This window comes from Ursus americanus, chromosome 17 (genome assembly GCF_024610735.1).
Source record: "Ursus americanus isolate L20-20 chromosome 17, mUrsAme1.1.p, whole genome shotgun sequence".
Classification (NCBI taxonomy): domain Eukaryota; kingdom Metazoa; phylum Chordata; class Mammalia; order Carnivora; family Ursidae; genus Ursus; species Ursus americanus.
In genome coordinates this window covers 33,142,685-33,156,250 of record NC_142143.1, presented here as the reverse complement: position 1 = coordinate 33,156,250, position 13,566 = coordinate 33,142,685, and the positions used below count along the sequence as shown (strand labels likewise).

Sequence of the window (13,566 nt, the reverse complement as noted above, 5' to 3'; positions counted from 1 at the left end):
GAATGGTTGGTTGGTTGGTCGTCCATATTGATATTACTTCATACAGTACCCCAAAAAGAAAGGATTGAGATGATTCAGTCTCATATGATTATTTATAAAAGCCTGAACTGAATGGTTAATTCTACCTAAAATTATATTTTAAAACTACATAATGAATAAACTTCGATTTGATTAGTTAAGCAGAGAGATTGGGCCGTCCAGATCTCCTCTTGCTCAGAAAGGGTAACTTCTTTATTCAATTCTGCCAGATATTGACTTAACTGACCCCAAACGTTCTCAGATTGATCCTTTAATGTTTATTCAAATTAAAGCAAAGCTTTAAAATGAAGGGTGGGGGAGGCATCATCCTGACAAGAGAGAGAGACCGCTCTAGGGAAATGAAGATAGGTCAGGCATCTGCATGCATGAATTCTGTTGAGCTGGGCAGTCATGTGGGGGAATGCTAGTGCTGAGCAGATCAAATGAACACCACGTTGCCAACATGCTTGAAAATGTTGAGCTTTACTCAATCTTTTCAAATCGGTATACACTAGAGCATTGCATTCTGCTTTTTCGCTTCTCGTAAGCATCCCTTTAAATGACGTATTTTTGCAACTCTTAATGTCTTTTTCTCAAGAAAATTGTATTCTCAGAAACATAAATGCCACTCTCCTCTAAACTCTTTATCTTCCTTACTATGCAACATAGGAACATATTCTGAAAAGGCAAATGGGGGGAAACAACAGCAGCTGGGCTACCACCATTAATCTCCAGGGCATGGTTCTTTATACCTGCATGGCATCACAGGCGGCCCTGCGTGGGTACCACAGGGCATGGTTCTTGCCATTCATATAAGTCAGGTGTTTTAGTCTTTGTTGTTATTGGTGGTCGTGGTGGGGGTCTGTGTGTGTATCTGACGGCGGCTCTAGAAATGACAGGTATGTTAAAGCAATAGCAGAATCCAAGTTTAGGACAAGATAACATCCCAGTCTTTTTTTCTCCTTTTTACCAACACATGACAGGCATTCTGTAGGCAGTATTTTAGGTGGGAACATATGTCCGAATAAGTAGACAATCAGCCAATTTTGAAGTCAGTCATTTGAGGAAAAACAACATATGAAACACTTCACTTCAGTGTTAGTTATGAAAGTAATGCCTGGCTATCCTCAGTAATGACTAGCTTATGGGAAGTGTTCTCTTTCCTATTTCCAATAGTTTTGTAGAGTTTCATGTGGGTATTTTTTTCTGTCAGAATTTTACAGCTCAAAAAATTTACAACTAAAATTTATGGGAAAATCCATATAATTGGTATTATTTTATTCATATTCAATAGACATAGATATGGGTCTTTTGGAGGGAGTGTTCAGGAAGCAGTGACCAGAACAAAGTCTCAAAAGGAGAAAGATATTTTACTGTTCAAAGCGTTTTTAAAATTATGATTTCCAACTTCTATCCACCTAAATTATTTTTCTCCCCAGTTATCACAATTACAGCATCTTCATTTCCATTCTGCTTGATTGAAGACAATTAGAGTTCATATTTACTTGTCCTTCTTTTCATCTCCTTCATACCCACGGTTCCTAACCAAGAATGCACATTAGAATAAGTTTAAAAAAAAAAAAACAGTCATGTCCTGCATCCAATCCCAAAAGAATTCACATTTAACAGGTTGGAAATACGTCTCTAAAAAGGTTACAAATAACTCTAAAGCATAATTATAGTTAAGAAGCACTACATCTTAATCTTAAACGTTCTCCATCACTTGCCCATCTGAAGACTCAATAATGAAGGTAACTTCTTCCTTTAAAGAACGCACATACACATAAACACATGGAAATGCAAAAATACTTTCATAAAATTATATCCTAAGACTTTTTTGCCCCAAGCTACTAGACTCCCTCCTTATGATTCTAACACCTAATAGTGAGTACTTCTCCCCTTACTTTTACCCCCTGTGAACACTCCATTAGCCCTACAGTCACACTCCACAGCCTCCCTTCCATTTGAAGGTAGACAACACCTGACTACTATATTATATCCGGTACAATTTAGGCCAGAGTTCACAAAAGTCGTGGAAAGCAATACAAAAACAGGCATAGCTCATGTGCACTACTGTTTATTGATTAAATACTACACTGCCTGGGAAAGGGTGGGAGATAGATCTCCCTGACCAAGAGGAGAAAAATAGGGTAAAAATCAATATTCACACTAATTACAACGGTGCCTTGGCTTAGTACTAAGACTAGGGTAGATTCTGGGCGCCTGGGTGGCTCAGTGGTTAAGTGTCTGCCTTCGGCTCAGATCATGATCCCGGGATCCTGGGATCCAGCCCCACATCGGGCTCCCTGCTCAGTGGGAAGCCTGCTTCTCCCACTCCGTCTGTATGCCGCTCCCCCTGCTTGTGGTCTCCGTCTCTGTCTCTCTTGCTGTCAGATAAATAAATGTTAAAAAAAAAAAAAGGATAGGGTAGATTCTTGGTGGAGAGACGCTCAAAGAAAGGGGAGCAAATGAGTAAATGAATGAACAGCTGAAGAACTGACTGAATAAAAGCAGAAAGGAGAGAAGACCTTGTTCTTTTCACTGTCTAGTTGTCTCATCTGCCACGGGAGGGCATGAGAAACAATTTGGCTTCTCTTCCATCATACAGGATTCCTGCATTCGTCACATGACTGTGTAAACAGTAGGGAGGAGATCTATCCGCCAGTGGAAGGCACGTATCCAATCTGCAGATCAAGAGCCCATGGCGAGAGGGAGCGAAGAGGGATACCGCTATTTGACAATCTATAGTCATGATGAGCTAAAGGCCAGCAGGTAAAGTAAGTATTTGCTGCAGACTTTTTAATATTGGGGAAGCTTATAAAAAATAGTGCTTCGATACAAAAATAAAATTTATTCCTTCAGCTTCTGAAATAATGAGGCAGATCTATGTGCTTTCACATGGAACAATGTCCAGGATAAATTATTGACAGAAATAAGATCCATAAGACAGAACACAGAATGCTGTTATTTGTGTGATGCGTAGACACAGAGCATCGCCAAGAGGATACACAGAAAGAAACTGATAATGGTGGTTCCCTTTAAGGACGGACTTGGGTGGCTAGGAGAAATGTTGGGCGGGAAATTCATTCTACACTGAATTGTTATAATTTTTGAGTTCTGTAAAATGTACATACATTGCCTATCAATGACTATTGCTTAATTTTAAAGTGATACAAAATATAATATCAATGAATATGTAAAAACAAACCCAAAAGTTTTAGTCAACAGTGGAATATATTTTAAATGCTGTGATGTAGTCTGGTAACACATATCTATAGCAGACCAGACATATTTGGCCAAAAACACATCAGTGGATATGGTGTGTGTACTACCGCCCCTATTTTGCCACTGTATTCATTGTGATTTTTTTAAATGTGACTGATACAGCAGTAGGACAGTTATTAATAAAAGCCGTTTAGTGAGATGGCACTCGGTGGAATTCTGCTTCCTCCACTTTCATAGATGCAACAGTGTCTTAAAAAAAAAAAAATCCTAATACTTCCTTATACTTCAGAGACAACACTGACGCCGTAAGCAGTGAACTGGACACACGGTCTCCTAGGAGACCACTTTTCCAAGAATCGTGAGACTAGGCTAACACCATTTAACCATAGTACTCTATTTTCCCTTTGTCTCTGAAGTGGTGGTAACTCTATTAATCAATCTGTTAATCCCTCCTGGCACGTGATGATTAATTATTACGAAATGCCTAAGTGCTGAGTGAAATGCAAGATAATCCAATTCAGGTGATACAAGAAACTCAGTGTGGAAAACAAAGCATCATTTTTAACTTCATTTATTTGTAGCTTAAAATGTAATGCCATACAATCTTAACAATCACTTAAAAAAGGATTTATATTTGCATAAAACAGAAGCAAAACAGAAAGATATGAAATAAAATGCCATCTTGCTTCAAGTTTTCAAATCAGTACTTAGAGTACTAATATACATCTATATACATTGCAAGTATATATAAATATACTATGAGTAATCTTGAAACCACAATAAATATCAAGTAGGTTTTTAGGCACACGGCATAGGAAAATGCAGAATCTGCATAATTCTTGAGAGTGCTGAGTGACTCATTCTTAGATCATTTTCACACATATATTTTACACAAAATATACAACCATCGCACACATGATTCCCAGTCACCTCCGAATCTCAACTGTCATCCAGCATGAGTGCCTTCTTATTCTCTGATACTATTGCTCTATACAGCGATTACATAAGAAAATATTTTGCAGTTTTCTTCAGTTATTTGCCTAAGAAGGTATCAATGCTACCAAAATAAGTAGAGCCTACCTACACAATATATTCATGGAAGTGCGCTAGAGGCACCGACTTGCAGAACTGCTCACTGTAATACTGGGAGTTACCCCGAAGGCAAACTTATACATTTTAAATTATACCATTTTTGAATTGCCAATACTATTAAACCAGAAATTATTAGAAACTGAGGTAACGCCTGTTTTTTTTTTCCTTTGAGATAGAAATGCTTGAAAAAACACCAAAAGTATTTTTTAAAATTCTGACAAACCTGGACCTCAGTCACTATAAGCTCTGTCTGTAACTCCTTCTGCTCTTTCTGCGCAAATGTAAACCAAAGAATCCGAAGGAATGCTCTAGTTGAATTTACGTATACTTGGGATTAAAGATCACAGCCAAGGAACACCTGAGATCGCCCTCTGATAAGTGAAGCCTAATACTTCTCTTAGTAGAGCCAATGTTCATTGGTAAAAATGAACCAAATAGAACCCACTGGTAGTCTCCTCCCAGCTACAAGTCAGATTCCGGCATATCCGGCATATCTGCCATCAAGTACCCTATTCCATATCGTCCATTGGGAGCCGTATCCAGAGTTGGTGATCCACTCTGTTTTCGATAAATATTTTTACCAAAATTTGGAGATGACATCTCGCTGGATATCTTTCCATGAATGAGACTTGCATCATCTCCCTCTAAGTTTACAGGCTCTTTCAGGACCCTTCCTCTCTTATAGGTCACAGATGCTAAATTACCAGAACTATTGTCTATTAGGTTGCAGCGACGAATGATAAAGACTGCTGGGACCGGGAGTATTGCCAGGACCATCAGCAAGATACAGACAACCAGTCCCCACGTCGGATAGCTCAGAAATTCTTCAGATGCCTGTGAAAGCCAGAAAAGAAAAAAAATCATTATTGGTAATCTTGCTCTGTAAGTACATGAAAAAAAATTGTATTTGTCTCAGGTCTGTAAGCAAAGAGTCTTGCGACATGCTTTGACCAACAGAATACTGTGGAAGTGACGTCAATCAACTTTAAAGGCGAGGCTTTACAGGCCTTGTGAGCTCTGCCTCTGTTTCTTAGGATGCTGCCCTGAGTCTATTATGCTAGCAAGAAGCCCAGAATGAAAGATTGCACAGAGACCGGCCCTCCAACTTCAATCAATTGTATGAATTAGCTCAGCTAAGACCTAGAGAAGCATGACCCAGTTCACCTGCAGAAGCCTGAGGAATAATAAATCAGCACTGCTCTCAGTCATTAAATTACACGTGCCACACTGTCTTTCTAAAACGTGCATATCTAAACCCTGAAGCACATCTGGCCCCAAGGGTTTTAGTAAGGGTTAACAGACTTGTGAATGCTCCAGTCATGAATTTAGTTGTTGTTTATACAGAGTTATTGACCATAGAATAGTTCAAGGTCAGAGGTGTCTCTGAAAAATAAGCATTCTGATTTTATAACAGTTAATATGTATCTTTACTATGATGTGGCTAATGCGCCTTGAAAGCAGAAATTGAAATCATCATTGCCAATATAAATCAGTTATAGCGAAGCTTTCCTTCAATATGTATTTCAATTATGTCTTCATGGTTAATGCAAATTTTCTTGTTATATAGTATCTGGGCCATGATTTAATAAATTTATATAGGAAAAATATTCCTGGTGGTTTGGGCAATATTTTTTCTAGAGTCAAAGGCCCCATAATTATTGGTTCGTCTATGGTGACATAAACACAGATACTTTAGTGAGGACCAAGTCCGTGTTTCTCATGTATTAAAAAAAATCTACAATCTGTAACAAAATCATACACGTTTGGGGCCAAATAAAATATAAATCTCAGGATCCTTGCATAAAAACAACACCATTGATTAAACAGCAAAATATACTGTGAAGAAAGCAAAAGACAAAACCCCGAAAACAATAAATATATTTTTGCTTAACTTCCTTATTTTGTATTTTACCTTATCTTCAATCCATGCATTATAGCCAGGAGGACTTAACCCCATATTCACAACACTGGCTATTAGCAGTGATAACAGCACTAGAGGAGAAATATATTTCCACATATAGTAGTAATATCTGTTGGGAGCAAAACCCAGCATATCTTTCAGATCTTCCATAAATCTAAATAAAAAGAAAGCATTTAATTATGCCTCAAGTTAATATTTCTATACCTTAAAAATGTGCGTTATATCAACAGTTTCACAAGGGTTTAGCTATGACAACTTATGACATTTTATACTGAATCAAAAAATCATATTGGGTGATGACTTATAAGTTAAGAACATTTATAAAGTAAAATGTAAACAGTTAAGTACTGTGATTTTTGTTTAGTGAAAGCACGCAACCCAATTACAGAACAGTTTCCCACTGATGACTTTCTACTCTATAAACACAGTGTCTGCAATACATCCAAAATTCCTTGTCTCTTTTTTTACTTAGCAATAATTAACATCATCCAATATCCAATCAGTGTTTATATAATCTAAACTGTCGCTTCTTTTCATAGTCTGTTCGTTTGAATTGAAAGAAGGTCCACACATTGCAATGACTGATGTGTTTCTCAAGCCCCTTTTCCATCTCTACGTTCCTCCTCCATCTCTTTTTTGTTTCTTCCAATTTTCTGTTCAATCAGCTGGACACTCTGCACCATAGGAATCTCGTAGTCTGGACCTTGCTGATTACATCCACACAGTGCTGCTTCACAAGCACATCTGACCCTCCTATTTCCTGGAAACTAGTACTTAGACCTGGTAACCTGTAGGCTTATGCTGTTGTTTTAGGTAACGTTATTGTGGTATTATTTGCATGAAATAAAGGCCACCCTTCTAGGTGTATGATGTTAACGCTGTCAAAGCGTAGTCATGACACAGTAGTCTATATCCCTTAATATTTATCTAGAGATAATCACCGCCCACCCACCAGGGCTTGCACCAATGTTCCAGCAGATTTTTTGGTTGTGTAAAGACAGTTCTCTAGTAGAGACTTCAGAGAGACATCATCGTAACTATATTCCCTAATTTCTTGTATGTTCATTAGTATCTGTGGTCACTATACTTGAATGTTGAGTGTTGCTGGTTTAAAAATCTGTGGCTTATGCTTTCTTTCCTTGAGAACTGTAAATATTTCTAACTACATAATATTGTTACAAAACGTTTGTTGACTATCAGATTTTTCTCTCATAAATAATTTTGATAGTTTTGTTTGTTACTGTTTTTGCCTGGATGGCCCTTTTCCTTTTTTTTCTTCTTTTTCTTTTTTTGTCTGGAAGTAAGAGCCTAGCCTATGTCCTGGTGCTGGGCTATGTCTATTTTTCCAAGTGTATCATGTGCCCTTCCAGCATCCAGTTGTCACTTATTTTAGGCAAGTTTCTTCAATTACAGTATTTAACATGGTTCCAGCCACTGCTTTTAGAGGACTTCATTGCACACATGTGGAGTTGTCTTTGCTTAGCTCCTGTTTCTATTCCTTCTCTTAGCTCCTTTGCTATTCTCCTTCTTCTTCTTCTTCGATTTTATTTATTTGAGAGATGGTGAGAGACAGACAGAGCATGAGCAGGGGGGAGAGGGAGAAGCAGACCTTCCCCCCCCCCCCCCAAGCCCGGAGCAGGGAGCCGACGTGGGACTCGATCCTAGGGCCCCGGGATCATGACCTGAGCCAAAGGCAGATGCTTAACCGACTGAGCCACCCAGGTGCCCCTGGTATTTCTTCTTGATTTAAAAAAAGTACTCCTCCTTTCTAGCTTCTAATTCTTATGGAAGTAGTCATTGTGCTTATTGTTTTTGTGTTTTTTTTTAAATTCGATCATCATTTCTGAATATTATTATTCACAATTATTTCCTGAGTTCTATGCTGTTTCCAAATTTCTTTTCTTTAATTATCGTATTTCTTGACTTTTAAACAACAGATATATGTCATTCTTTTTCTTTTTGAAAAAATATATTTCAACTCATTTGGAAATATGGTTAGTTTTTTTGCTTATGTGCATTTGTAGTCTGTAGGGATTGATTCTGTTCCTTTTCTCGTTTAAAAAAAATTTTTTTGCCCCTATGATTTGACCAGATTCAAGTGAAATGAATTTTCCTGCATTTTTAGACACTAAGTTAAACACCAAAAGATGGCAGAGCATTTTTTTGGGCACTTTCAAAAACTATCTTGGAACGTTATTGTTAGGTTCATAGGCAATGTATGCAGAGCACAACACCTCACATACAGTAGGAATTTAATAGGTGCACATATAGTAGGAATTTAATAGGTATCATTTTAATAACTACTATTAGTAGTAGTATCACTTCTCCTGCTATTGTTAACTATTATTATTTAGGGATACTAACTACTAAAAAGAGAGATTTTGTAATATGCCTATTGTAAATGACAAACTGTGTAAATGGAAATCCGAATTACAATCTTATTGATCCACAGATCAGTCCAATAATAATATCAAGTTCCGACACAGTGCAAGTTAGGAGTTAGGGGTGTCTTAGTAGAGTATAGAGATACCTAATTTTGAAACTAAGGTCTAAATTACAGTCCTGGCTCTAAAACTAACACACATGTTCTCCTGTACAAGTAAGGCCAATTTTCCATTTATAATACGGATGATATTAGTTACCACAGGGCATTTTTGTGAGGATTCAGATTTAATGCATGTTAGACAGCTATTAACCTCTATTGCCGTATGGTACATGATTATTAAAAGTAAGTCTCCCTCCCCTTCCTTGCCTGGAGCTTTTGACACTAATAAAAACATTCTCCAAGCTCTGTCACGAAGCTCATTCAATACCAGTAACATTCTCTATGTTGTTTAAGAAGACTCTGGTCTTCGTGCAACACACTCATTCCTCCTTTACATAGACCTCTAATAAGCTTGCCAATCTTATTGCCTTAGTCCGTATATGTGAACTAAAGACAACAACTTTTAAAAAATATTGTACAAAACCTCCAGTGACCTTTTTCTTCTGAGATTACTCTAATTCCTCATTTCACACCAAGTATTTATACTTTTCACATCAAGCAGGTATATAATTTAGAGGTTCAGGTATCTAGTTATTCAAGTAATGACTCCACATGAACACAAAGTTTGTGCATAGCAAACGACACAAACGCCTCAGAGCAGGATAGGTCATTTCCCAAAACTGACCTGCTACGTAGAACTTTAAGTAGCATAATAAAATAAGGCATTATGTATCATAATAAAATAAAATTCCTCCCATAAAACAGATTAGCAAAGTAAATAGGAAGAAAGGCTTTAAGTTAAGCAGAGACAGCTATGAATCCCAGGTGTGCCTCGGTCCAGGTGATGAGCAAGTCACGTGGTGTTTCATAAGCCTGAGAAATGTGAAATGTGGACAGTAATAATAACTTAAAACAACTTAACAAGGTTCTTGGAGCATAGCCATTACTCACTAGATCCTAGAAGTTACTATCTGATAACTACAATTAAATCAAAGCTCCAGAATCCTAGATTATATTGCCATCCGCACAATTCTATCTAATCACCTAATAGGGTAATATACTTTATAAAAAGGACTAAACGAAGAAGAGCCTGCAAAAGATTTGATTTTGTTGCAAAGAATTTTTCCCTCTAGTCATTTCCTTCTTCTTCTAAATGAAAAAGATATTGACAATTGGTCTTTCCAAAGTAGAGATGAAAAATGAATGCATAAAAGCAAATATACTTACTTATCTATGCCATAAACAAAGGATACGGCAATATTCTCCAAAATGACTACAATTAGCAGAGGCAGTGTAGCGGAATAATCATCAAACATTGTAACGAAGTAATTTCCAGAGCGTTGCACAAATATCAGGCCGATACAGAATGCCAGAAGGCAACAGACCACTGTACAAAAGAAATAGACGGAAAAATTAAGCTTTTATGCAGTCCAGTCTTTTACATTTAATTATGAGTTATTATATTCAAACAACGTTGTCTTCACTTTTATAACTTGTCAAAGATAAAAATAGGCAACACCTTTCCTGATACGATGGAATAAAACCCATTGGGAGTTACCTGGATTTACCCCTGGATTTAATATGAATCCATGGTAAGACAGTAACTTTTTTTTAATAATAATATTTTTTATTATATTATGTTAGTCACCATACAGTACATCCCCGGTTTCCGATGTAAAGCTCGATGATTCATTAGTTGCCTATAACACCCAGTGCACCATGCAATACGTGCCCTCCTTACTACCCATCACCAGCCTATCCCATTCCCCCACCCTCCTCCCCTCCAAAGCCCTCAGTTTGTTTCTCAGAGTCCATAGTCTCTCATGCTTCATTCTCCCTTCTGATTACCCCCCCTTCTTTACTTTTGACCAGCTACTATTAATATAAAAGCTTAGGGAGATTTCTGGGATCCACACTGTATTCCCATATTTACGTTAGACTCTATTGTCTCACACTCTTTAGTAGAGAAGCAGTCAAAAATAAAACGTGACTGTGTTCTATTCCTCAACCACCTTCGAGCAGAGGCGAGTAAATGTAATAGAGCAGGTACGGGCAGTTTGGGAGGGGAGAAAACAGACATCCTGGGGTTCGATCACATGGGGGTTCCCTAACAGTCTCCGTAAGGATGGGCTAAGTGAAGTCATCACCTCCATTCTTAAGCACAATGCTAGTAGGATGAGTCACATCACATCTAAACGAACATTATATATAAGCATATAATGTAGAGAAGGAGAAAGTAACATTTACTTGGAGGCTTTCACATATTGAAATATTGAATGCTTGTCCCAGGATGCTGTACGCAAAGCCTCAGGATGGAAGTGGCAGAGCTCGAACCATAGCCTTGTGACTCTTTTCACTCTCACCTACTGACACCGTAGGCGGTGAAGAAGAGCACAGTCTAGGTGGTATAGGTAGTAAGAGTTTCGCTGGAGATTTGAGAGGAAAAGATTGTAAGTAATTTACTTCTAAATCCTACTGTCCTATCAGAGAAGACAAAAGCACATCTGGCAAAGGTGACAGAGGAACGCTTCATCGAGGTGAGATGTGACTTTAAGTATAGGTATGATCCCGAAAGACAGGTAATGGGAAAAGAGAGGGCTTTCCCCTTTGCTCTGACCAAACTCCAGTGGAGTTCACCAAATACTACCTTGTGTGTTTTTGCCTCCACACTGCTGCTTTTCCCTTAATTTTGCAAGTCCTCTCACTACAGGAGCGTTTAGATATGGGGCAAAGATGAGGAAAGCAGCGAAGATGTTATTTAGTATGCATATCAGGCAGGATACTGGTAGCCTTGAATTAAACAGAAACTTCAGAGTAGAGACTGCCTTTTCTGGGAGAAGATAAGGAAGTTTCTCATTTATGTCCAACTGAGTTGAGAATATTAAGAAGAAGTATTTAACAAAGTGCTGAAATTGTTTTACATACACATACACAAACTTAGCAGAGCAATAAGTGATAAAGTTACATATTTGAGAGATACGTACACAGAAGTTACTACTAAATCTTTCAGAGCTAAAAACAGGACTTTGAGGAGCTTGTATACTACTGCCCAGCATTCAGTATCATTTATATATTTTTTTCCAATTTCTTTCTGCATCCCTTCCCAACCCTGTTCCTGCACTCTGGTCTGGCTGCCTTCCTTATCTGTTCCCTTTATCTCTGTTTATATCTGCTAAACTGAAGCTATTACTAAAGCTATCCTTTGACCCCTGGAAGACCCTTCCCCTTTCCAATTCAACTGCCATCTCTTTCACTGATAGTTCCATCATATATTTAGATGACCCTTGTCGCAGTTTCTTAATTCTTGTGACATGTTAAGTCGCTACTGTGCCATCTATGAGTATTGTACAAGGTGTAAGTCTTATGTACCAGACTTGGTTTTGGTTATCGGTGCTATTATTTTTGGAGACAAGACTCTCCTATGTCTCTATCTCTTTTATAATTTCTCTTATATCTTTTATATCCTTCAAATGTGAGGATGGTGCAGTACAATACTGGCACTTTAATAACTGCTTGCAGATTGGACTTAATAATAACCATCAATGTTGATAAATTATTTTATTTTCTTTCCTACTTAGAGATATTAACTACTAGTAGGCTACAAGGGCTATTTCATATGAGAACTGAATTTAGGTTCATCAATTTCAACGATGCACTTTTTGGAAAAGGAATATTGGATCTGAACTTTTAAAAATAATTACTTGTCTCATTTACAAAATTATACACGAACATTTTATAACTTCATTCTACTCATAATAGGTTCATGAATAGATTCATGATAGTGACATTACTATTAATGAAAAGTAATATAATAAGTAATCACTAATAATTAATATAATCTACATTGAGTCTATTGTTTGCATTGTATATAAACATATAAATAAAATAGCAAGTAATAGTAATATATATTAATAAACGGGCATTAATAAAACACTTTCCTTTTTTTTTTTTAAAGATTTTATTTACTTATTCGACAGAGATAGAGACAGTCAGCGAGAGAGGGAACACAAGCAGGGGGAGTGGAAGAGGAAGAAGCAGGCTCATAGCGGAGGAGCCTGATGTGGGGCTCGATCCGTAACGCCGGGATCATGCCCTGAGCCGAAGGCAGATGCTTAACCGCTGTGCCACCCAGGCGCCCCAATAAAACACTTTCCTATTTCCATCTCTGACCTCTCACCAAGAGTAAAATAAATGGCCTGTATCAGTTCAGTGAAAAGTCAAATACCTAAAAAAACTCACCAGTAAGAATTTCTTTCCTCACTTTGAAAGTGTCCACAACGGGGGTGATGATCCCTTCAATGGTTCCAAACATGCTGCCAAGCCCTAGATTGACTAGCATGAGGAAGAACATCACTGACCAGAAGGGGGATGCAGGGAAATGTGTCATTGCTTCTGTAAAGGCAATGAAAGCTAAACCAGTCCCCTGAACAGCCTGTAAAATGTATAAAATGGCAACATTAGTACCGAGCAATATTAAGGGACGGCCATATATACCAGTTACATAGGAGAGGGAAAACTCTGAATAATGCTCGGGAGTTACTGGAAATAGATAGGCTGATATCATGCTGTCTCTTAGGAAACTGTGCCTCCGAACAAAAGTTGATTGTGTTATCTCATAAAAACAACAGATAGACCAAAATTTAAAAAGGACAAAACCAAAAAATTTAAAGGGTAAGTTAGTAACTAAATCTTTCTTTACAGAACTCAAGATTTTTATATAAATGATGACTCCATCCATAACTTCCTGCACGTGATTTTTTATGTTTAGTCAAGTATAGTGTTAGCTATCTTACTGCAGGGGTCAATGTCGGTTTCTCCATTATAT

The 13,566-nt window shown here is 37.6% G+C and overlaps 1 protein-coding gene across 1 annotated transcript in view; it reads right to left on the bottom strand.

The window, feature by feature from the left end:
• Positions 1-3,844: 3,844 nt before the first annotated feature.
• SLC6A15 (solute carrier family 6 member 15) overlaps positions 3,845-13,566 on the bottom strand; it is a 41,339-nt gene continuing 31,617 nt past the window's right edge. Inside the window, exons 9-12 of the mRNA XM_045779758.2 lie at positions 12,981-13,173; positions 9,969-10,128; positions 6,248-6,410; positions 3,845-5,169 (exon numbers count right to left, since the gene is read on the bottom strand). Of these exons, the coding sequence (XP_045635714.1) occupies positions 4,798-5,169; positions 6,248-6,410; positions 9,969-10,128; positions 12,981-13,173 (888 nt within the window). The 3' untranslated portion in view covers positions 3,845-4,797. The remainder of the gene's footprint in view (positions 5,170-6,247; positions 6,411-9,968; positions 10,129-12,980; positions 13,174-13,566) is intronic.